The 27706-nt window shown below is 28.8% G+C and overlaps 1 protein-coding gene across 3 annotated transcripts; it reads right to left on the bottom strand.

Moving 5' to 3' along the window:
- Positions 1-1163: 1163 nt before the first annotated feature.
- On the bottom strand, positions 1164-27706 carry CLS (cardiolipin synthase). 3 transcript variants are annotated; one of them, XM_075366883.1, is made up of 7 exons: positions 27486-27706; positions 22812-23441; positions 17458-17595; positions 15598-15727; positions 14650-14735; positions 5386-5546; positions 1164-1345 (listed from the first exon to the last, which is right to left on the bottom strand). In XM_075366883.1, the coding sequence occupies exons 2-7, from the start codon at positions 23403-23405 to the stop codon at positions 1249-1251; spliced, it is 1206 nt and encodes a 401-aa protein (XP_075222998.1). In that variant the 5' UTR covers positions 23406-23441; positions 27486-27706; the 3' UTR covers positions 1164-1248. The 3 variants fall into 3 exon arrangements, with proteins under 3 accessions (XP_075222998.1, XP_075223001.1, XP_075222999.1); XM_075366886.1 differs by having other exon boundaries at positions 22812-22933; XM_075366884.1 differs by lacking the exon at positions 1164-1345 and adding an exon at positions 1386-1948.

Here is a 27706-nt window from a genome sequence, read left to right as displayed (position 1 = left end):
ATTACAATACTTTCCCTTCTAGAGCTATAGCTCTGCTACATTAGATGGGAAAGTAAAATTCATTATTGTATTAATGGGAAAAAAGTTTGAATAAAAAAGGAATTTACTTCATTTCAGAAGTAACATTACCAAAGCAAAATAATAATTTTTTAACAACTAAGTACAATCTCATTGGAAACTAAAAAGAGATTTTATAAAGATGCAACTGGAGTAAAGCTCAGTAACAATTGAAATATGGGTAACAGGGTGCAATAATAATTTGGATATAATAGTAGTATAGGTAAAATTTTCTGTATGAATTATCTATAAATTCATTTAAAGAGCAAGATGGTAAAATCAATTTTCAGACTTACTGATATACACTTATTATAAATAATCTTTATACAGTTATGATATTTCTGTGTAAGTTATGTATATCTTCACATACAGATGGCATTCACTTCACCATTAAGACAAGTTTATCATGATAAAATAATTTACTAATATAATTTATGTGTACATTCTGCCAAGCAAGAATGAAGCTCTAAATATTCATATGTAATAGGAATTTCCAAGAATATACAAGTACATTTTTCCACCAATGCTGGTATCATGCACTAATGTCATTTGTGAGCAACACATTTAAGAACAACAGTAAAATGTAGGCTGAATTTTGTCCCATCCACCCTATCATTCTCTGAAGCTAGAAGTTTCAATCTCACTAAACAAGTTATACAGTAATTTGTACAGATGGTAACTTGCGTTATAATCAATGAACAGGAGAACGTAAAAGATGATAAGAACTCTCATCAGTCATTGTTTTCTGTAACCATCTGTTCACAATATATATATGGACACACAGAAATATACAAATAAAATTTTTAAACGTAAATATCCATCTGCAAAATCAATGTTTTTATAACTAATTCAGTGAATCAAATTAAACAAGTTATGTAGTAGACTTGTACAAATACATAAATGCATTTAAATAAAAACATATAGAAACTACATATCTATTTGTTTGATTTCACCATGATTAGGTAAAAAAATTATATTACAATCCAATTATTTTTACATTATATTACAATCCATTATACATTATATTCCCCTGAAGAAAACCATAAGTATATATACAAGAAAAAAACTCAAAAAATTATAAAATAAAAATTACACTAACATAATAATACCATTAAAATATGTATATATATATATAAACTGTAATAGAACCATACAATAAAAACTCTACACTGTACTAAAAAAATGAAAAAATCATCTAATTTTTTTTTTTTTCTTTAGAAATTTGTATGTATTCTTCTCAGTTAAATAGCTGAAAGCTGAGGCAACAGTAGTACCTGCTGTTAAGTACCTGAAATAAGATCAAACAATGAGAAAATGAAAAGATTCAATGATAATCAATAACATTTATTAATAACAATTAAAAAACAAGTACATTACAAACAGTAAACTTCCAATTTGATTTACTTCTTTTTCTAAATGATTTTCAACTCAATGAAGCATTTTATAGATCATCACTGAGATAATGGTTTTGATCTTCTCAATAAATTCAGTACTAGTACTAGTTGCTTAAATGGCAGCACTATTTGCTTAACCCTTTGGAGACCAGTCAATGATATATTGTCGACTGCAACATATGTGAAAAATATACATCGACAATAGTACAATATGCTAAAACGACCAGCCATCATTACATTGTCGATCAGGTTTAACCATATTATTCAGTTGAATAATAGAAAAATTTAATTTTTATATATTTTGGACTAGAAAGTATTTGTAATTAAGAAACTAATTATAGCTTAAGTTTATTTAGTTAATAATATTTCTGTCATGATGAAATGTTATGAGGTAACTCATGTCAGCTATTACCGAACATAGGATGCGTCATTCATTCTTCGTCTGCTGTACTATACTGGTTTTTTTACTAATTTCATCTAATACAGAAGTCCAAGCTCTAACCCAAACAAAAAAAAAGATACAATAGGGAAATTAATCAGAGAAAACTAAGAATGGTACTGAGTTTTAACAAGCATAAGGGAGGTATAGACTCATTTGATATGGTGCTTATTGATACATGGATGAAAGGAGGAAAATAAAGTCCTGGAAAAAAGTATCATTTAACCTTTTTTCTGGGATGGTTTTAAATTCCATGTGTTATATAAGGAAAGCTGCTTAAACAACAATTTAAAGCTTCTACCTAGATACCAATTTACAGTTTCCATTGTTGATACAGTTGTAGAAGATTAATTTGAAGAAAAACAAATTGTCATGGAGTGTCAAGGTAATGACCATTGCTTTCCTGGTTTGGAAAAGTGAAAAAACTTGTTCTATAAGAGGAACAAACTATACAAGGGTGACAAAAAGAAACAGAACAGTCTGTTCTATATGAAAAGAAGGGTGTCATGCAATTTGTATTAGCAAGTACATTTGTAAATAAGCGCAAATAGTTTCTTTGTTAGTGTAAATATGTTTCAGTGGAAGAAATGTTAGGAGAAGACCAATTTGGTTTAGGAAAAGTATAGGGACAAGGGAAGCAATTTTAGGCCTCAGATTAATAGTAGAAGGAAGATTAAAGAAAAACAAACCAACATACTTTGTGTTTATAGACCTAGAAAAGGCATTCGATAATGTAGACTGGAATAAAATGTTCAGCATTTTAAAAAAGTTAGGGTTCAAATACAGAGATAGAAGAACAATTGCTAACATGAACAGGAACCAAACAGCAACAGTAATAATTGAAGAACATAAGAAAGAAGCTGTAATAAGAAAGGGAGTCCGACAAGGATGTTCCCTATCTCCGTTACTTTTTAATCTTTACATGGATCTAGCAGTTAACGATGTTAAAGAACAATTTAGATTCGGAGTAACAATACAAGGTGAAAAGATAAAGATGCTACGATGAGATGATACGATAAAGTAATTCCAGCCGAGAATAAAAAGGATTTAGAAGAAACAATGAACGGCATAGATGAAGTCCTACGCAAGAACTATCGCATGAAAATAAACAAGAAGAAAATAAAAGTAATGAAATGTAGTAGAAATAACAAAGATGGACCACTGAATGTGAAAATAGGAGGAGAAAAGATTATGGAGGTAGAAGAATTTGGTTATTTGGGAAGTAGAATTACTAAAGATGGACGAAGCAGGAGCAATATAAAATGCCGAATAGCACAAGCGAAACAAGCCTTCAGTAAGAAATATAATTTGTTTACATCAAAAATTAATTTAAATGTCAGGAAAAGATTTTTGAAGTATATGTTTGGAGTGTCGCTTTATATGGAAGTGAAACTTGGACGATCGGAGTATCTGAGAAGAAAAGATTAGAAGCTTTTGAAATGTGGTGCTATAGGAGAATGTTAAAAATCAGATGGGCGGATAAAGTGACAAATGAAGAGGAATTTCGACAAATAGATGAAGAAAGAAGCATTTAGAAAAATATAGTTAAAAGAAGAGACAGACTTATAGGCCACATACTAAGGCATCCTGGAATAGTCGCTTTAATATTGGAAGGACAGGTAGAAGGAAAATATTGTGTAGGCAGACCACGTTTGGAATATGTAAAACAAATTGTTAGGGATGTAGGATGTAGAGGGTATACTGAAATGAAACGACTAGCACTAAATAGGGAATCTTGGAGAGCTGCATCAAACCAGTCAAATGACTGAAGACAAAAAAAAAAAATAGATAAATTATTTTTAGTTTAAAAGTTATAATCAGATATATTTATTTTTTTTATTAACTTACTTAATTTTTTGCAAATAAAAAAAATATTACATTTTTATTAAAAGGGATGCATTTTATTAAAATGTAACTGCTTTAAGAAGAATTCTAATGATAAAACTATGAAGATTGGTTAAAAACCTTTAACGTTATAACTCTTATTATTAATGCTAATAAAATGGTTAATTTTATTACTGGTCAGTTTTGGTTTATTTGCAGTACATATAGTACAGGAGTAATTGTTGGACACTTTTTCGATAGCTTGGTTTCCAAAGGGTTAATGGGTTCACAAATTGTCATTTGTGAAACCAAGTGTGACAGTTTGGGAGTCCAAGACTGTACAATGCTTCACTTAGGAACTATTGAGTTTCAAAATAACTGGAAATTTGGAAGTTGAAAAATACATTAGAAAACAAAGGATGTGAAATAAGATGAAAATGGTAACACAGCCAGAGAACATTATTAACTGGTACAATTTATATAAATAACCAAAAATTAAATAACAGTAGAAACAATTTCAACATGTTGTTGATATTCAAAATTAATAACTACTGTGGTTCAATTAAAATAATCTGAAATACCAGTTACAGACAAAAGACCCTACATAAACTGAAAATAAGGTGAACTAGTGCGGTAAATCTAGTTTACATAATTCTATGAATAACAAACAAACTTAAATGTCACCAAACACAATATTTCAAGATTATGGAAGGACCATTACGAGATAGAAGCCTAAAATTTTAAAAGAGCTGCCAATGACACTGCTGATCTTTCCCAATTTTGCTCTTGACAATCAACAGAAGTTTATCACACATCACATTGCACCCAGGTCAAGAATAGCAGTCATGAACCCAAAAAAAATCACTCCATGCTTTTGTTAAATACCTTCAATTCTTTTTTGCTTCTGAGGAATGAGGAGATTCAACTTTTTCTTTTACTGTTACCTTCTTATAAAATACCTAATAAATATGAGTTCATATGCACTGTTCTCCAGATAGTATCCATGGATTTAACAGGAACATGTATACTTTCTACTCACAAGTCACCCTATCTATAAATTTCATGATTACATGTTCAACTGTTCAAGAAAAGTGAAGCAAAATATGAAATATACACAGAGAGGAAGTGGAGTGAGAACTGCAATTAATTTTTTTGTAATTTTTTGGGAGAGAAAAAAAAAATGGATTTTAACTCATTGCAATACTTTACTTAACAAATTAAAATAGTTATAAGTAGCAATTAAAATAAACCATTCTTATACAACATAACTTACGCTACTCAGAACTGAAAAAGTAAATTAATTCCTTACATTCATACATTCACCATTTTGAAATTAGTGGAATTTTTCATTATCAACTAATTAACTTTTTTCCACAACTGACTGGAAATCATTAATTTAAAAACAATCTTTAGCTGCATATATTACAATAGATTTCTTTATTAAAAATTCTTTAAAAAAGGTTCTTAAGAAAAGTAAAAGTACAGAAGTGGAAACATTAACTGAATTACTTTTAATCATAAAAAAAGAATTTATTAGAAACAAAACTGTTTAACAACATACATGATTTCATTGTGGGGGAGAAAGAAAGACATCTTGTGATATTTTTTGGGAGGAAATACTTGTGAAATTTTATAATATTTAATAGATTAAACTGAAATTTTAAGTCTCACCAGAGAGCATGCAATGCAGGATGTTCAGTTAAGCCTAATGCAGCAGCTGATAAAGTTAGAAAACCTGTCATCAGCTGAATCGTGGTATTTATTTTGCTAATCTTAGTTGGAGTTAGCTGAGCAGTTGCATGAGTCATATCAAAATATCTACTTAAAGTGCGCTGAAAAAAATAGAAGATAAAATTTATTAACATAATATGGCAAACAGAAATTTGAATCATTGTTGTTAAGAGAAGATATTTTAAATATAACTTTTAAAATTGAAGTATACAAAATTCATTAGTACATCTTTTAATGAATAATAAGACTATTTTACTAGCCTGTGCTGCACTGTTTCATATCTGTTCAAACTTACCAAATTTAAGAAAATAGAATTATCAATAAAAACTAATTATTAATATTTATTATTATTTTAAGCTGTAAAATAAGATAAACAAAACATTTTAATAAAAAAAATTAATACAGACAAACCTCTATACAATGAACATTGATTTTACAAATTTTTTTACTGCACTGTGACATTTTAACAAAACTACATATAAATTTACCACTATTTAACATATTCACACCTGTATATAATGAAATGATGATATACTGCATATTAACATAATTCAGTATGCAGTAACATACAGAAATTTTTACAAAAAGTTTTTTAAAAATAATGACGTTAAATTTAGTATTTTGGACATCTCTGTGAGTTTAACCATTCTTTTGATTTCCATACTGAAGTGTACCTGTACATAAACACAAAGTATTCTTGACAACTGTCAAGAATGACACGTTATTTTTCTAAACTTGTAAAGCAAAAATTTCCAAGATTCTCTTATAAAATTAACAATATAAGATTCTAATGAAAGATTTAAACATGTGTTTTGCAGTTACTGTCTGCCTATACATTAAAGTAGGGAAATTTCCTGAAATCCATTAACTAACGCAGAGCACTAAAATTACTGTGCAAACTTTTATTCAATTATCTAAATAAGACATTTATCTACAGTATGTAGACATAAATAGAATTCTTAGAAAACATTTAACACATACTCCCTCTATTGTTCAGGATACAGTATGCAATAATTTTTCCTGGGATTAATTCAGTTAGTTGGTCTATGTCTTTGGATTACAATACTCATGTTATACAGTACTGTACTGTTTCTTTAGCATGCCGTATATAATCTCAAAACACAAGTGTCTTAGTGTCTTGGAAAAAATTGGCGTTGTAAAAGAAGTTGAAAAAGGTGCTAAAAAAAAGAAGATATTGCACAAAAATTTGGAATCCCACCAAGTTCATTGTCAACAATTTTAAAAAGATCAAGACATGATACTACAAGAACTAGACCAGCGCAAAGAAAATGTAGTGAGAAAAAAATTAAAAGGTAGCACGTATGACGATATAGATGAGCCATTTTTAAATGAATGACTGATGTGAAAAAAGTTTCTATTGTCCAGGACATTAATTAAAAAAAAAGCCCTGGAATTTCAAACTGGATTAGGATACAAAGATATTCAGACCAGCAATGGTTGGTTAGAGAAGTTTTAAAAAAGAAATTGTGTTATTCATAAAGTAATTGCTGGAGAAAGTGCAAGTGACAGTCAACTAAGTGACTGCAAAACTTGGAAGCAGACTGTGTTGAAACCAGTTTTAGAAGAATATCCACGAAAAGACATTTTCAAAGCGTATGAGATGGTAACTTTTAAAAATGATCTGTGCTTTGATGGTAAACAAAGTAAACTACAAATTACAGTATTACTGGCTGCAAACATGCTAGGGACTGAAACACTTAAAATATTGGTAATCGGCAAAAGTAAAACTCCGCATTGTTTTCAAGGAGTTAAATTTTTAGAGGTAGACTACACATTTAACAAAACGGTGTGGATGACTACAGATATTTTTACAGATTGGGTAAAAAAGCTGGATAAACAGATTTTCAGACAAACAAGAAAATGTGCTTTTTATTGATAACTGTATGACACATCCTCAAGACATTAATTCTTTATTAAATAACGTAAAAGTCGTATTTTTTCCACCAAACTTAACATTAATTATACAATCAATGTATCAGGGGGTAATTAAAAATCTTAAATTGCACTACCAAAAAAAATAATGAAAAAAATTATAACCATTGTGGAGAAAAATACTGTTGACCTTCGGGAGTGTATTTCTGAATTATCAAAAGTATAGACCAATGATGTTAGTGATGAAACAATATTCCATTGTTTTTGTAAAGCTGATTTCAGTACCACCACGACAGAATGGAATGAAAATGATGACACTAGTACAGTTAAAAAGTCCCTGGAATGGAATTTCCTCCAAATAACTGGAAATGTCAGTAACAAAGTTACACTGAAATATTTCATCACTGCTGATGAACAGGTTACCATTTCTGATTCTCAAAATGATGACAACAAACTTTATAGTGTTAGTAAGTCCTCTGAACCGGTAGAAGAAGAAGAAGATGACAAAAACTGCAAAGACCAGCAGGAGGAGAGAAAACCTACCAACGATGAGGTTTTACAGTTATTTAAAACAATTAGCTTTGGACTACAGCTCAAAGATGAATTACCTGAAAGTATTTTTGAGTATTTAAATAAATGTGAAACTTTTTTGAACGTAGTACCTTATTCAAACAGAAAACAACAGAAAATTACTCACTTTTTCAAGTAATAAATTAATACTGTAATAAAAATTGTATATTATAAACATTAAATATAAATATCTACCAAAAACTAAAGAATGTATCAGGATTAGTGTTTCTGAATCAATTTAAAAAAAAATTAGTGTATTCATTTTTTGTTACCGTTGTGAAAAAATTACAAGCTAGAAATAAAAATACAGTAAGTGTGTTAACCTACAACTGAGTACAACAAGCTTTTAGGTACAGCCTACATCCTTTCTAAGTACGAGCTCCTTACCCGAGATATATACTTTTTATACAGTACGTATAATGTATGACTAATTTTTAACACATGACATAAAAAAATACATTTACATTTTTTTTCTATAGCACTATTAAATGTTTGTCAAACAAATTAGACTCGGAATTCTTGTTATATCTATTTAACAGAAACCTCTATTTAACAATTTTTCCCCAGGATTCTCAATTTTGTTATACAGCGGTTTGATTGTAATAAAATAATTTCAATCATTAACACTAATCAATAGAAATGTTTAAATCTAAGTTTTAACTATCAAAATGCACATGTACACTAAATTAAACAGCCATCAAACCAAGTATACTAGAATCTAAGACCAGTTTTAAAAGTGCTGATCTGTATAAGAATATTTAGGATTACAGTCAACTAACCATTTTTATTGAATGAAGGAAATCCCTTAATTTATCTGTAATTGTATAATTACAATTAACCCCTTAATTTATCTGATTGGCTGTATTTAACTGTACTTATTACTTTTGTAATATTTATGAATAACGTAAATAATCAGGACTATTCCAAAAGAGAATTTTGGTTAGCTGTTAAAAAAAGAAAAAGATTTAATATATATAAAATAAACACCATATAAATATATATATATATATATATATATATGGTGTTTTTTTTTATTATAAAAATCCCATCTAGTGTGTTGCAAAAGCAATTACTAACAAATATAAGCTGACACTCCAAAATATAAATTAACAAATAAACAATTTATATAAAAAATTTTCAAATCCAAGTATTTATCACGAGAAACAAAATATTTAATCTGTTAATGCATTACCGTCAATAAAAACTGATAATTGTAACAATAGAAATGCATTACCTGATATAGTAATTTATAACTTATGATGAATTCCTAAATTTAAAAAGCTATTTAAATGAATTTGTAATTTTATATTAAGTAACTTCTACTTTCAATAGCCAACTAGAAATCAATTGTGAAATAGCCCTTGTAACAAGCTTAAAAAAACAATAACTTCACATATGCATTTATAATCACTGAATTCTAGATAATAAATCCTGACACTTCATCTCTCTTTTTTCTGTTTAGCCTCCAGAACCACTGCAAGATTACTTCAGAGGATGAATGAGGATGATATGTATGAATGTGAATGAAGTGTAGTCTTGTACAGTCTCAGGTTGACCTCTCCTGAGAAGTGCAGTTAATTGAAAACCAGCCACCAAAGAACACTTTCAACTTTCAACTGACTGATGCTATCCCCACTTAGTAGAAAATTTTCCTATTTTTAATTTTATAATGTAAAATTAATTCCTTTTCCTTCAACAACTTGATTCACTTTCCATTGCTTCTGTGCAACCAACAATGCATATATAACAATCCATTACTGACTTTTAAGTGGGTGTCAAGAGGAGAGTACTTGTTCAGATTCAATTTTGGGCAAAAATCCTCTACTGATTTGCAGTATGGTATGAGGAGACTGCATCAGATATAAATGATAAATTGAATAAAGAATTTTTCACTTACATTATGGTAATGTGATAAATTTTATACTAATAAATAAGATTTTCAAAAATGTGGAAAAAGCTGCATTTTAAATTGTTCTCAAGATATCTGAAATCTACTTCCATGGAAATTTTTCCATGAAAAGCTTGTTAAATAAGCCTTCATCATGTGTTCTGAGAGATAAAAGCTGAACAAATATTAATATTAAGGTTAATACAATTTATAAAGAGAAAAAACATACACTAACCAGGTGAAGAGACAACCATGCTGGATAACACTCCATACCATAGAGTTCAATATCCAGCAAGGTCTGGCATTTTCTTTGCTCATTCCTTCTTAAAATTTTAATTAGTCCAATGTAACAACATAAAATTAAAAAAAATAATTAAAAATCAAGTACATCATTCAATTTTTTTCAAAATAATGTATGAATACTGTCATGTTCACAGGGAATCCCTGACAATCGCCTTCAGGCTAGAACTAAATTGTGGGTATGATTTCTTTGGAGAGACAGTCTTTCTTATAATTAATGATTTCTTATCAAAATCTTAAATGATTTGTTCCTGGTTTCACATATTTCATTAGCTGAGTTCGGCTTTTAACTGAAGGGAAATTAGTTAACAGTTTCAAAAAATAAATAAAGAGCTAAAAACAGAAAAAACATGTACTACTGCCAATATATTTTTCAGTCCTTTTCATCATGTGCAACATAAAATGACAGCTTCAAATTCAATGTTTTACAGAGTGAGATAGACACAACTTCATCTGGAAACTTATTACAGAGTACTGAATTTTATTAAAGATAAAGCCAAGATTTTTATTACAAAGATTATTATGACTTTATTCAGAAAAGAATCAACAAAATTCAGTAAACCGGTACTTCATAACAATAGAGGAAGATATAAGAAAGTATGGATATAAGAAATTCCAAACTGCAATTTTCACCCTTTGTAGAAGAATAAAGAAAAGAATCAGAACTTTAGCATTACTGTACCTACAATTGGTAAAGTGGACTTGTCCTTTAAAAACACTGAAAATAAAACTAAACCCATAGTGAACAGGCAGTTATAATTTTATTTGTAACGACAATAATTGCAATTTGCAATACATAGGACAAACTAAAAGAAATACTGTGACTAGAAGAAAGGAGCATTTGTCTCATTAAACATATAGAAGACAAGAGAAACTAACTGTAGCCCAACATTGTCTGGAAATTGGTCAGAAGCATAGCATATTAAAAACAACAGATTAAGAAAATATACATAATAATGAAAAGGAACTTTAGTTTGTAACCTTTCTTTCCCCAGTAACGCAAAAACTGCATTGTTAAACAATGATTAGGAATTAATATCTAACAACCTTTTTAAATTTAAATTTACTAAAATTATTTTTGTGAAAGTTTTTATAATAAGAAAATTAAACAGTTATCTTCTCCCTTAAATTTTGTTCAAAAGAAGGATATCTCTTTAATTGTTTTACAGTTCATATCTTTATTCTTCTTGACTCAAATTTCTATCTATCCTGCTTATATAAGAGTTGTAAGAGAACAATCTGAACTGGAGGTTTCAGTTGTTTAGATATTTTTAAGATAAATTTTTGCTTTCTATCGGGAATGACTGAAATAAGAAAAGTTCTTTGCATTACTTTACTATTACTGTAAAACACAACTGAAATACACTCTTAACATTTTTGTAAACAGTTTCTGAGCATAATCTTGTTTCACCTCTTTCCCCCATTTATTTTGTTCTACACAATACACTTTATTTCAAGGTAAAAATCATAAAAACTTTACTCGAGCTAATTACTGCTCTAAATTAAGCTTCTTCAGAGACTCTTGGACTCCTTAAAATATTGTATTGGAGTAAATTTTTAAAAATATTCTATTCTTTTAAACACAGTGCACTTCATAGATATGAAATCAAAAAAATATTTTTAACTAGCTCTACGCCACGCTTCGCTGTGGCACATTGTGGTTACATGAATGAGAAATGAGAAACAAAACAAAGCATATGTTTTATAGAAGTTTAATTTTGCAATACTTGTAGATACAATATTTTTTGTTTTTCCACTGTCTGCATAGATATAAAGGCGTAATAAAAGGTTTGCCGACTCAGGAACACACAACATACAGTTGCCCATGTGAGAAGCAATCCGCATCTAAATCTAAACCACACAATTCTAAAGATTGACATTGAGCTTTATTGATTGTGATTGCAAATGCCAATCAAATTGGGAATAGCAATCTCTTAAATTAAAATGGTGTATCGGCCGGGATTATGGGTATTCAAGGAATGAGGACATCTTCACCTTTGAAAGGCCCCGTTAAAATCGTTGCTTCCACTACGTTGTTCATCAATTTCTTAACTGCAAGTCGCGTGCCGTTGCAGAGTTTTGGCTGATTAATATTCCACAACAGGATAATTGTCATTTTTTGATCAACCGTTGCTAGAATCAATCTAATGAGGAATGTTTTCCCAGTTCCTCCTGGCGCATCCAAGAAGAAGGTCCCCCCAACTCAAGTCATTTATCATTTGCATTATGCGATCATAAATGCCTTTCTGTTCACGGGTTAATTTGGGAGTATTTGATTGGACATATGACTGAAGATCACCAATGTTGTAACTCTGTTCACGGCGTAAATCCGCATCAAATGAAGCAATCGCAGCTCGGGTGGGTACTGGCATTCCCAATTGACTAAGAACTTTATTTGCAATAGCTAAGCACTTGATAAATATCTTCAATATTTATCAATGCTTCATTGTAAATGCCTTCTGTAAATTCCATGGTCATATTGGTATTTTCTAGGCGTACTCTATGCAAATTATCCTCAGCCATATGCGATCGATATCTTTCCCATAACTCTGTGGGTGATGAAGGGAAGCAAGCGGTCAATATAATTGCGAATAATGCGCAAATTTGGTTTGGATGTGCAGTGTTGCACGCGTCATTAATACGTATATCCTACAGTTGGTCGTTTTTTAATAAATTCAGAGCTTGGTGAAAGGCGCAGCTCAATCACGACACGATCACACAAAAGTACCTCGATTAAAGTGAATATTTAATTCAGATTGTATAATAACCTGAATCAGATGTAAGTGGATATGTTTTTTTTTTTTTTGTTAATAAACAATGTAATTGGGAACAGGTATTGTTTCACATGTGACTGCGGTTGTCGTTAGCTAGTATGGCGAGTGTTCCCCTCGCTTCTGGCAGATGGCGCGGTCACTGGTACACAGCTGACCGTTAAAAAAACTGTTCTCGCGGTCGCAGGTATGTGACTGATGCGAAAAATAGATAAAAACAATCTTTGATGCGGGTTATATATTGTGCTAAAATTTGAGCTCAATCGGTGCATAACATTTTGAGTTTTTGAAGCTTACACAAACGAACTTAACATTTTTATATATAAAGATTTGTGGGCTGCGAAAAAAAGCCCTTATATCGTGCGAAAAAACACATCATTTTAAATGCTTACAAAAGCAGAGTAATGCTTACAAATTACTGAATAATCAAACGGTGTTGATTTCAGATGTTAATAAACTACTAACGTAAGTAGAAGTTGTCCTGCTTCAGTGTACAATGCGATTCTCGAGTATGAATCTACTAATGAATTACGGTTTCCAAAACAAAACCCCGCAGGTCAATTGAGAAAAAGGTGAGATTTTGATAAAAACGCGATTCGTAAAAAAATTACACGAATTTGAATTATTTAGAAATAGTTTAACAGTGTATTATGTCCTTTGGAAGAGAATTCGGTTATAGTCTTCGACAACGCTTCTTATCATTAAATGAAAAGAATTCCAGCAGTGTTATAGAAAAACAATGATATCAAAATGTGGCTTAGTTCAAAAGAAATAATTTTTGAAAAGGTTTAAGTTAATGTTCAATTATCGCAAAGGGTTTCGCATATTAAAAGTAATTATAGTCCGTATAAAATTGGTTTGACACACAACGCCATATTGGTAAGTCGTGTTTTTATTCGGCTCCTAACAAATATGTTTAACGGCCTCCGTAGCACGAGTGGTAACGTCTCGGACTTTAATCAGGTGGTTCCGAGTTCGAATCCCGATCAGGCATGGTATGTTCATACACTATAAATCATTCATATCATCATCTGAAGCAATGCATAATGGTGGTTTCGGAGGTTAGAAAAAACAAAAAAATACGAATACGTAGTTGTGCGGTTTCAGTATTACTATTTGTGAATTTTGTTCTTTGCTTTTACATAGCAAAGAACGCTAAATGACCAAAAAACGATTGTTTGGTCATATATATGTAAAAAAATAACCCAACAAAGGAATTTTTGGTCATTATGTAGGGATATTATTTTCTGTGTATTCGGTTATTTCGCCTTTTTTTGTTTGCATAGTCTTAAGTCTATCTGGGCTATAAGAAAGTTGGGTGTTTTAAATTTATTTACTGTAAGTCATCCTTCTTGGTGGCTTCTCTTTTTGTTTTAGTGTTTTTTTTTTTTTTAATAAAATACAGATGTTTTAACTGTTAAATATAATTCAAAGAAATTTGTTACTTAATCAGTTGTGATTTTGTTTACATTGGCAATGGCCATACGGGCTCTTTGTGATTGGTCGTTGTGTTTGACAGCGGCCATCTTACATTGATCTGATTGGTTTTCCTTTGTTTACATTTCCATCTGATTTATTAGCCTCTTATTTATTAAAAAACTGTACAAATTAAAAATAGATAGATAGATTTATTAAAAATAGATGAAAACAATCTTTGATGCGGGTTATATATCGTGCTAAAATTTGAGCTCAATCGGTGCAGAACATTTTGAGTTTTTGAAGCCGTACACAAACGAACTTAACATTTTTATATATATAGAAGATTAAAGATTTATTTCTTACTGGTGGAGGAAGAGATTGATAACGAATATAAAAACCAGCTGCAGCCAACATGACATCTCTTGTAATAATTAAAGCAGTAAGAGGAACTGAAACAATTTAAATTTAAAAGTTATTAACAATAAATTTCATTCTAATAACACAATATTTTCAATTTTATTTCTTATTCCTTCTGAAAATTCAAAATTCTTTCTATAGCAGAATCACTACAGAAAAAGATCTTAAGACACTTATCAGTCAGAAGTGTGGTTAGCATCACCACATCATCTATTTGCACAACCATTCTATACTGCTACAGGATTTATTCAAACACAGAAAAGTAAACTTTCTTGATGCTTTAACTGAACATGGATGCCTGTACTGCTGGTGTAATTTGGTTTATGGGGTTGAATATACTGATTCAAGAATAGTCAACCTACAATATAAATTGATGTATACCTTGTATATGAGGATTATATAATTACAAAAATGAACTCAAACACTCCAGTTAGAAATGCAGTTAATGCTAATTATTCTTAGAGCTAATTCTGAAGCATATACAGTTTTTTAAATTTTTATCAAGCAAAATCTATTTTGTGTGGGCTAAAAAAGAATATACAATTCAAAAAACCTTGTTTTTGAGGGTTACTCCTTGCATTATTAAAGTACTGAGCATTGTTTTCACAGACCTGACCTAAATTACTACAAACCAGTATAGAAAACAAAGAGCCCAATTAAGAAATTCCCTGCATCAAGAAAAAGTAAAAATAAATCACATCAACTAACCCTGAAACCAATCAAAGTCACTTTTAGTAAATGTAAATAAAAATAAATTAAAAGCACATAAATAGCACATTCTTATATGAAACAAAACATCAATCGGCTAAGAAAAATTTATATATGAATTGAAAAAAATTATAATTGTTCTATCAGACTGTTGTTGGCGCAACAATCTGATAAATTAAGAAATACCTGGCATACTTCCAGCAATCGTTAAACTGAGAAACAGAGTTGCTAATAGAACTTTATCAGCCATGGGATCAAGAAAACTACCAAGTTTAGATGACTGACTTTTAAAACTTCGAGCAATCAAACCATCTAACTGAAATAAAAAAAAAATGCAGATACATATTTTAATAGTTAAAAAAGTCAAAGAAAAACAGAGAAAATAAATTAAATGAATTTTTAGATTATTAAGAAATAGATAGTGAACATCAGTTTTATGTTACACACTGCTGTTGATGGAAAACATTTCAGTAGGTTTAACACAACTCAAATCCCTACCTAGAACAAAATTTTCCATTACTTGCCAGTGTGAAATTAAAGCTGTTTATAAGTGAAATGAAAGAAATGAATTAAAAGACAAAATCTCCCCTTATTTCATAAACTACAACCACACAGAGCTAAAAAAAAAAAAAACTGTAAGGTTTGTTTTTTCAACTCTTCTCCAAAACTCTACTTCCCAAAAGAGAAGTTAAAAACATTTCTTCTTGTGCTTCCTTCTGCACCCTGTCTATCAAATGATGGATCAATGTTTCAACAGTCTTTCACTTTGTCTAAAATAAAAAAATCATCAAAATGACTTTTCCTTTAAATTATTAAATTTGTTATGCTAATCAGTTCAATAGGCTGTTGTGATAGTTAAATAAATAATTTTTCAATGTAACAAAATTGAGCAATTACTTATGTTTAATAGCCAAATTCTTACTTACATACTTTTACTTCTGACATACTTTTATTTTGTTTTTTTTTAGAATCCAATTTTTAGCTAGAACAAAAAATCTGATTATCACTACTCTTTTAATCTAATTTTATTAAATCTAAATAACACAAAAAGTGATTTTCAAGAATTTATACAGGCATAATCTTCTTAATGGTAGTTCTAATTTTGGGTTACTCATTTGTTTCTTATTTACAACTAGTTAGGATGCCAAAATTTGTTCAATGGCTTGAGAAAAATTCATATGAATGGTAGTGGTTAAAAATAAATTTGTTTTTAAACAACTTTATTAAAATAAATGGGTTCAAAACAATTTATTTATTTCTTTTATAACAAATAACATTTGGTTTCCATATTATTTACAAAAAAAAAAAACATTAATTAAACAGAATGCCAACATTTTTTCAATGGCTTGAGAACCTTACTTACATCAGAAGAATTTTCCATTCATATAGCTTATTTGTTAAAATTTTTGTCCAGCTTTCAATATTTTTAAAGCGTAGTTGTAACCAATTTGATCACAACCAATAATTACTACAATCTGTAAAATAATAAGAATGCCAAATAATTTTTTTTTTAATAAAGAATTTTTTAAGTTTATTATTTATTCTTTAAACTTGTTACAGATTTTAATGAAAAAAAGTTTTCAAACAAGTCACAACCTAAATAAAAAAATATTATTATAATAATAGGGAACACCTACACTTTTATGAAACATATCAATTTTTTGACAGTTAAATGTATTCCTTTCCTGGAATATTACAGTATTTAACGTTATTAGTGTTTCAAAGAAACTAGCTAAATTTTTTTTTTATTACATCCAGGGTTTACAGTGTATCAATATTTCCAATTTAGAAAGAATAAATGTGTCAGTGCACATTTAAATATTTCATTAACTAAATTTGTATGAGACACAGCAGTTTCTTTGTTTTTGTCTATAACTTTTGGTATTATAATAGTTTTCCTGAGTAAATCATATCAACATAAACAAATCTAAGCAAAATCCAACCATGTACAGTCCTCACACAGATTTTTAAGAAATCATTAAATAATAACAAAAAGAAACTAAAATTATGTATTTAAAAAAAATTGATAAGTTATGATTCTGTTACCAGATCAGTTACTCCAGCAAGCATTACAAGTCCTAGAGCTAGATTATAATCTGAATGCATGATAAGATATCCAAGGTAAGGAGACACTGCAATTCGAGCAATGCATAACATGTTTGGTACGGTCCATACATTTTCTCTCTACAACATTTAGGAAATTAAAATTTTTATAATAAAAAAATATAACATCAATAAAAAAAACATACAAAGTAGAAAAAAAATTCACAAATTGGATGCTTGAAATCATATTTAATGCACACACATTTTGAGGGACAATATAAAAGTGAGGTTTGGTATTAATTTTTGCTTTGAAATCTATAGATATTCATCGAATTATAATGAATAAACACATTGGTTTTAAAAAAAATTTAATGAAAAAAATTTGCAAGTTTGATTACTTACTTGAGCATTTTAAAGTTAGTACAACAATTCTTTGCTTAACAAAGTTAAATCCCATAAAAAATCATGATAAATGAAATAGTATTAATTGAAAATAAAGATTTATACAAAATACCTGTAATTCATCTAACTAGGTGTATAATGATAATTAGCAGCCACAATAACAGTATAGACAATTATTTTTAAGCAAAAAATTTTAATTTTACATATTTGATACATAAGTATTAGATACTACGATTTTTTATTTATTCTTTAGTTTTTTTACAAATGGATATTTTAATGATCCAGTGTCATATCACTTTTTAAATAACAGTCACAAGCTACATCAAAAAAAAGTTATTTTAATAATAGAGGACACCTACATGTGTATTATCAAAGACATCAAGCTTTATTAGTTAGTTAACTGTTGTATATATATATTTGCAAAATTTTAAAATTAAAAGTACTTAATCTTTACAATAAGATTTTAAGAAAACAAATGTAACACTAAAAACGTTGAATGTTTTTATTATATAAAAATTTTGATTAATTTTCTTATTGTTTCCTACTGTTTTCACATATTCCCATCTAGCAGCTCAATGTATTATTAATTATTTAGTGGTCTTGTACTTTTCTTTCAAGATTTGAATTGAATCCATAAGTTATTGCCTCAATTCTTCAACAGTTTGAAACATTTTCTGAAATTTGTGAAACTTACTTCACATCTGGCTCTTTCTACCTCAGTGAGCTCTCCATCTCATTTTCAGATTTGCTGCTAATCAACATTAACAAGATCACTAAAACTCAATTCTTCATGAAATGAGTTAAATAATTCATGTGAAATTATTGAATTCTACTTAACTGAAGCCTAACTCATGTTCAATAGTGAACTTGTACACTATATGTTCCCACATTTTCATCTGCATTTTTTATTTTTTCAAGAGTTTGACTGTTAAAATTATCACTCTTAGTGTTTTGTACTGCTTCTTCAAAAGAAATTTTATTTAAGTTGACCTAAAAGTTTTCAGAGTCTAATCTCCACACAGGTTGCAAAATTATTGAGCAAAAAAGACAATTTTCACATCAACACCACTTTTTTACAGAAGGATGCCTAGAAAAGTATAATCTAAACCAATAAAATGATAAAGCTATGATTACTTTGTTTACAGAATCTTTTTATTGAAGATCAGAAACGGGTCTTGAACCAGTCTTCAAAAATCAACTAAATTAAAGTATTTTTTCATTTGAAAGTTAGATGGCTGGTAATATTTGTTGAAGTACCATCCAAGAGCTCAAGCACTCTTTAGAGTTCATATTATGAGCTCCGATTTTAATTTAAATCATCTTTGGCATTCCTTCTCATAAAATGTGATTATCTCTTGATTTTTACAACCAGTAGCAATTTTTTTTATTCAAAAGTAATGTTTTATGTGCAAAAACATCCAAAATACAGGAGTTTTATCAATATTATTAGGTATTAATGTTACAACAACGGAGCCTGTTACCATAATTTCCATCTTCTACAAAATGCTTGATTAAATTTTTTTTCAGCTTCTTAATCAGCTCTTACAGAACCCTTTTGGATTCTATGACTATGTAATTAAATGTTAACTAATATTATCATTTTAAACCACTCAAACCAGTCAGAGCTGCCTACAGATTCCTTTTCACTCTTCACTGACTACTACTTCACTGTTACTTTTCAAAGTTGGAGATTGAAAGGTTTTCTTTTAATAGGTACTAAGTAGCATATAATGTTGATTGCAATCTTCAATCTGTAAAAGAAGCAAGTGTTCTAGTTTAATCATATTCCCATTCAATTTCAGTTATTATTAAGGATGAAGAAATATCTCCTCCTTTCTTCTTAAAGTCATTAAGCCGTTTTGCAGTGTCCCTCATTATTGCTTCATTAATTCCAAAAGAGCATCCCAGTTCTGACTTCTCACAATAATTTTATATTTTTTAACTGTTTTAAGATTTTGATGTATAGTACTTTTAACTAATAACTTTTATTTCAATATAAACCATTCACTTTTTATTATAAGACATACATTCTCTATTTCATTCATCCTTTTTTACATTATAAAAAATACTAGAAAATTAAACTTGAAAAATTAATTACTTGAACATATAAACATAAAAAAACTCAAAAGGAAAACTGTGCAATCACATGAGAGAGGAAAGTAACACAATCCTGTCACTGCTGCTGAACCAAAACTGTCATGTATAGAACGTGGAATGGTAGAGGAGTGCCCTTTTTCTCACTACCCACGAATAATGACCATACCGAGAAAAAAAGCACAATTTTGTAATTTATAAAATGTTTAAACTCAAAAATCTGTTAAATGAATTAAAGAATGTTACGTGAGGCATGACTGCATTCAATGATGAATAAAAACAAAAATATGGAAACACGGCAAACAAAAATAACTACAAATTAATCAAAAAATTTATTTAAAAATAATATATAATTTTGATAACATTTTTTCTAAATTAAAATGTATAAAATAGATTCCAACACACATTACAGATGAATTTTTAAAACTGACCAAGTTATAAACACTACATGGTTTTGTTTAATAATTTAAAACAAGGCATAGAATAACACTTCAAAATGACTGTAGCAATAACTGATCTTGTCTTTTTTCTATTGGTAGTTTGTTTTTACAATTGGGAAGTTTTGATTTATATTCCCAAATCTAATAAACAGCCAATGGGATTTAATTTCCCCTCAGCTGTGATAGCACCAACCATTATCAACCAAAACTGCTAAGTTCTCTAAGCATTACATGAGTATCAGCGACTGCTCTGTCAATTTTATCTACAATTCTAACGACTGTTATGTTCTAAAATTCATCAGTAATCACAGTACAGCAAATGTATGTCTGCATAATTAACTTAATTGAAAATAACAACAAAAGAATAAATAAAAACTTAAACTTCTCATAATAAGTAGTACAGTATTTAGGGGGAAAAATAAAATATTATGAAAATGAGTAAATTTCACAATTCAAGTGAATTTATATGAGGGTTTATTATACACAGATAATATATTACTTCATAAAGCATTTTAAAATAACGTATTATTTGCATTATAAAATAACAGGGGATATCCTTTTTTAACACTAACCAATAAACTTCGAGAAATATCACTTCAATAAAACAGAAATAATAGTTCAATAAAGTAAATTCAATAGAATTACTTTCCCACTGGAAACTTGTTTTAAAATGTAGTTTTTTTACTCCAAAACAATATATTTATTTTAAATGATTACTTTCAGTCTTTGTTGAGAAAAGCCCTGGCATAAAATTTAATAATTAGATTTTTGATTAATAAATAGATTTTATAATTTCTCTAATTAACTCTTTATCAATAATTGGTAACTTCCAAAAATAAAAAATTACTTTAATAATAATAATAATAATGAAAAGTGATGTGGCATGACTGGTTAGAATTATTTAATTTTCAATTGCCAATTGGAGAAAATTATACTTTCCAATAATAACTAAACGAACAGTAATAAAATTATAAATCTGATTTACACCATACAGCATAAATAAATAATATTCAAATTTAACAAATACATTCTTTGTTTTGATAAATATTTGGTTAATTATAAAACATTTTTAGTATAACAATAATAATGGAATTATAAATAATTCATTAATAATTACTGAAAACTTTCCACTGCATATTTCTGATTTTAATAGTAATGAACATAATGTGAAGTGTGACAAGATGGTGAAGAGCTACGAGATATGTGCGTAGAAATTTGTATACAGCATGATCATTCCCTACGCCTACCCTTCAGACCTGATTTACTGAAAATTAATAAATTGACTAGGAAAAAACAGGCTCAGAAGCTAGGATTATCATGAACATCATAATTATCATCTCATCATAATCTTCTTATGCATTCATTTTATAGTAAAGTGATTTATATGAAAGAAAAAAGCTGGAAATTTTCTGCCTATATTTAACCTCACCTTTTTTCCCAACATTTTCAAAATTGTCATACGGTATTTATCAGTTAACTGTGATTATCATGTGGGAAAAAATAAAAGCAAAAGATTTCCCAGCTACATGTATTCCATGAGTGCTAACACATTCTCAGTTTAAGTTTCACAAAAACCACTGACTACTGACTATTGTGTAAAAAATGAAGAAAAACTAACTATTACTTCCCTTACCAAGGCTCCAGAGGGGGGGCTGTACCAATTTTGGCTCCTACATCATTCTTTAAATTTATTTCTAGTTTAAATTTTTTAATAAGGGCAATCAAGATAGTTCGGCTAATGTGGATGTGTCATCCACAACTTAGCTGTCTGATTCAACGTTAAGTTTTCCCCATATTCCACATTGTTAGTATTTAGCCATCAACCATTAAAAAAATATATATATATTTAAATGTATATATATATATATATATATAAAATCTTTCAAAAATATTGTCAATTCAAATTTGGAAATTAATTTAATTGGTCTGAAATTTATAACAGGCATTTTATTTTTTGTAATAGACATTTGTTTTCAATAGAATTCAAAATGTTTCAAATTATATTAAAGCTCTTGTTCGTGCACTACTTATTATAAAATAATGAAATATTTTAAGACAAAATGAAGAAAAAAGAATTAATAAGTAAATTTAAAAAAATATTGCCAGAATCTACACACATGTGTGCGCATGCACACACACACACACACACACACACATGCATGCACACACACACACACACACACACACACACACACACACACACACACATGCATGCACACACATGAGTAATTATTGTTTAAACCAAATATATTCAGAGACTATGAATTAAAATAATTCAATTATTGAATTTATTCTTCGTAAACAAAGCAAATTATAATTAATATTACTCTAAAATGATAAAGCTTTTTTTTTAAAAATAATTCTTTATAATTAACATAAATAATACACAGCTCAATAGAGCAATAACTATTAATCAATTACCTCAATTATCTCTTCCATTTTTTCTTTCATTTTTGATTTAGTTTCTTTGATATCATCCAAAAATAATTTTCCACTTCGTTTTAACTGTTGCTGTGTCTGCTTAATTCTTCTTTGTTTTTCTCCTAAAACACCTTTAATATATTCAGGTCTTTTAATTGCTAAATGTTTATTACTTACTATTGTCTTCTTATTATTTGAATATCTTCTACATAAAATATCACAAGGCCTATAATTGTAAAATAAATAAGGGCAAAAAACTGATGAATTTAGTTCACTAGATGCTTTACAACTATGAAAATCATTGTTTTTAAATAAATTATCACTATTTATTATACTAATGCAAAATAATCGCTTACACTTATAAAAATAATAACTCTTAATTAAATTAAAATCAACTAATGATTTGTTCCAGCAATTATGAGTCATATTAAATTTTCTATGACAATGAACAATTGATGAATAGTGAAATAAGTTATAGGTATTACAACATGCTTGTGGTTTCAAATTTGAACTGAATTTTAATGTAGGACATGTAACTAGAGATGAAAGTGTAGTTTTAAAATTATGAGATCTAATGAAACAAGTAGATATCATCTTTTAAAAATTATTTTTCCTAATTTTTCTAGAGTCCTGAAACAAAAAAAAATAAATATTAATTATAATTTAAATATTGAATACTATTAAACTAATTACTTTATTATTTTACAAAAAAAAATTGAAAATTATTGTTTCATTAACTATAATCAAGATTTTGGTTGTAATTTGGCTAACCATTACAAAGTTAATTACAATCAAATTTCTTAAGAATAGTATCTTGAAAATACTGTTCTCAAAAGAACAAATTGAATTTTAATGGAGTGGAATTTTCCATTGTGATTTAATTTATACTACACTTTAGGTTTAATGAAAGGAAAAAATTGTGCAGGCAGGCAATGTTTGAAATATATAAAACAAATTGTTAGGGATGTAGGATGTAGGATGTAGGATGTAGGGGGTATACCGAAATGAAACGACTAGCACTAGATAGGGAATCTTGAAGAGCTGATATACATGTATGTATATATATATATATATATATATATAGTAGTGGAGATTTGCAGGTTGAAGCACAAACTTTAATGAATTGAATAGATGAACTGTGAGTCTCAATCACTGTGTAAGCTGGGTTTGAACTGAATGATTCAAATCAATCGAATTAATATTATAAAAATAATAGAAATAAATTTATGTTAAATAAAATAATATTAAATAAATTTAAAAGATTTCTGTTTAACAATAATAGGAACTGCATGTGAGGCTAGAGTGTTGTTGTATGCGAGCACCTCATGTGAGGCAAGACCGATCATCACCATCAACTGGTAACAAACGACGTGCCCCTAGGGTGCTGTTTTAGAAGCTCTTATAATATCACTGCAAACAAGCATCTGACTTTCAAAATTCAAACAGGATATTTGTTAGTAGGTTGAAGGCTAAATTTTGCATGCATCAGGTACTCTCTTGATCTAACAGATCACAGTTATTTGGAAATGTTATCTAAAAATGAAAAATTATTTACTTAAATGTGTAATTAATAAATAATCTGTTACGGTGCAACACTTCTCATTCGGGCCACTAGGTGGAGAGCTGCTAAATTCTCATGCTCTTTTCTTCTAAGTCGTTCCCAAGATATTTTTCAGTTGAAATATTTTGAACATAGGTTTTATTAATATTGAAAACAACATATCATGATCATAACAACAAAATATCATGATCAAAACAACATATCATGGCATTGATATCATAATCAATGCCAAGCAAATACTACTGAAGATAAATTGATGAAAATTTGTATACATGTTCTTCTTATGTTGTAATTGCACACTAAGAAAGGATTTTTTGAAATTCTGAGTTTAAAGGGGTAAAATAGAGTAACAATGAAATTTTCTATTTTTTAATTTCTCAGTAACAAATGAAGATATCAGCTTGATATTTTGTGTGTGTAATCTTTATGTGAACATCTAAAAAACAATTTCTAGATTTTTTAAATTCAGTGTTTCAAGGGTTAAAATGGATTTTTTAATTTTTTTTTTGAAACTGCTTTTTTTAATTTCTAAGTAATAAATTAAGAAATCAATCTAATTTGCAGTGAGTGAATCTTCATGTAAATAAACCAATTCAATGATTTTTGAAATTCAACCTTGAAAGGGGGTGAAAGAAAGGTAAAAAAAATTTTAACAATGATTGTACATTTTTCCAATCCCGACTATATTAAATGAGATATCAGTAGATTTGGACTTACAAATACCCTTCAGATAAATATTTAAAACTATTTTTGAGTTTTTTTTAATTCTGATTTTTTTAAGGGTTGCGAAGGAGTACAGTGCTGTGGCTCAACCACACAGCCACTGCCATTGTTACTGTATAGTGACTAGCTGCATCTACCTTCAGTTACCTGAAATGGAAATTGCAAGTAAACCATATAGTGCATGGGAAGCTGTGAAGGGGAGCTTGTGTATTATATATAATGTTAATGTACTATATAATACTGAAGTTCTGTATGTTTATAACAAATCTCTATCAATTATAGAGAATTTCATTGAATTAGTGGTCGTAACTATATGAAACAACCTGACAAGAAAACCATTCCTTAAACTGGCACAACCATTCTGAAGAATATAATCATTCCATGCTAGGCTTATAAGTGAAGAGTGAAATGGGTTTCCCACTTTTTCTTCACTGAGTTACATAAATGGATGTTCACTCCAAACACCAAAGAAACTGGTTACAAACAAAATGTTATGCCTAGTATCAGGAAAACAAACGATGCCACAAAACAGGTTTGGACAGTGGGTAATCCATGCAAGGTTAAAGTCCAAGCCGAATTATCAATACTTGATTGTCAATTAGCAATCTGCTTTGCGAGTTATGGTGACTTCTTCATGTGCTAATCCATTCTGTGGCGAGAGTTTAGGGTTAAGGTTAGAGTTCAGTGGGGCAAGGTTAGGGGTAAAGTATTGCCATACCAAGGTATGGCAATACTAAACATAATCACATAGGGCATTTGGCCAAATTTTTATTTAAATGAAAACTAGGTCACTGTGGAAAGACTTCACTACATGTTTGTGCTATTACTAATGTGTAAAATAAAGAATCACTTTAAGAGTGCCATCAGTCATTTTCAATGGCTGATTCCAAGTCCAATGACTGTTAAGGCTAGTTTATGGTTTATTTGTCAATTTCAACACATAATTTATATTGAACTTTACTTTTTCTGTCATTAATATAATCATATGTCAGTATGAAAAAATTTGATACTGAACAAGTAATTGCTCAGTATTACCTCAAACTTATTTTATGCTATGATTTTTATTATGAGTCAAAAATTATAGTAACTGAAGATGCCTGCTCATTTAATTCATTAACAATACGTTTAATAGGAATGTCAGAACGATTCTGATAATGTCCAAATATTTTTGATTCATAATTACTAATGTTACAAGGTATAAAAGTTAACTGTACTACATAAAAAAAAAGTTAATTTTTTTAATTAATTTATATCTAACCATAATTGGGCTAGGGCCTAGCATTACTGCCAATCAGCTCTTACTATAATTGTTATAAAATACAATAAGACCCTCCCTATTCAAATAAAGGTATGTAATTAACTAATTTTAACTGAATATAAAAGTTGTATTACTGGCATACATTGGTCACTGGGGGACCAATGTTAATTGTCCCCAGCAGTGACATTAATTAACAGCACTGTCTCATGAATATAAAACTTTAGACTGGACTAGGTATACTGTCCAACTAAAACTGGACCTGTAGTAAATGAATATAAACTAAAAATAAAATGTGCACAGAATAAATAGATTTAACTTTGCATATTCTGCAGTGTTAAAAATAATAAAATGAACAAACTAATTTATTTTACTGCTAATGTCTTTCTTCCTTATAACAAAATAAAACAATGGGGAACCTAGTACAATTTTTTTAAAATCTGCTAATGAAAGGAGTTTCATTTTATAAGTATAAACCTTTTTTAAATATTGAAGTTTACACTGTTTAATTGTATCAAATACAACTAAGTCAAGAAGCAGAATTTGTATAAATATTCACACTACTCAAAATTAAATCTGACCCCCACATGAAATTAATAAGTACACATCAAATATTAGTTTTCAAACTCCTTGTTATGAAGTTAAAACTCACAAATGAGACAATATTGTTGATGTGTCTTTCAACACCAGATTCTACTTTGTCCGATGTAAAACTTTGTGCAATCAGGGCAACTGACGTACTGCTTTGCCAATATTAATATGTTGGTATGGCAAGTACATAACGTTTTGTTTTGTACTATTCTGAAAACTATTTTACATTTACTGTATTTTGTTTGTTAATATGAAGTATATTTTCTATTTATCTTTGTTTTTATTGATTCTGTATAGGAATACCAGTGTGTATATATAAATATATATATATATATTTATATGACAATGACAAAACAAGTTAATAGAGATTAAAGATTAACAGAAAATAAAATAATTTTACTTGATCAGAAAAATTATTATAAATTCCCGATCGTATTCCTCAAAATAAACATTACACATTGATCAATAAATTAAGCGTTTTAACTCATTATTAAATTATTTCCTACATTCACAGCAAAAAATACATATATTAAATTCAGCTAACCTTAAGGCAAATAACTGCTGTTCAAAAACATTTACATTAAACATTCCACCATAAATCTACAGGGTTTTTTAATCAATATTGTTTCTTTTGTTATTAGTACAAAGACTGCATATTATTAAATTACGTAAAGTGTATTGTAAATTAATTAAAACACTCATATACGTATCATCATCATTATCGAATTAAACAATAACACAACGAACATTAACCTCACTTTACAA

This window comes from Lycorma delicatula, chromosome 5 (assembly GCF_047948215.1).
Source record: "Lycorma delicatula isolate Av1 chromosome 5, ASM4794821v1, whole genome shotgun sequence".
NCBI classification, from domain to species: domain Eukaryota; kingdom Metazoa; phylum Arthropoda; class Insecta; order Hemiptera; family Fulgoridae; genus Lycorma; species Lycorma delicatula.
This window is presented reverse-complemented; position numbering and strand designations above follow the sequence as displayed.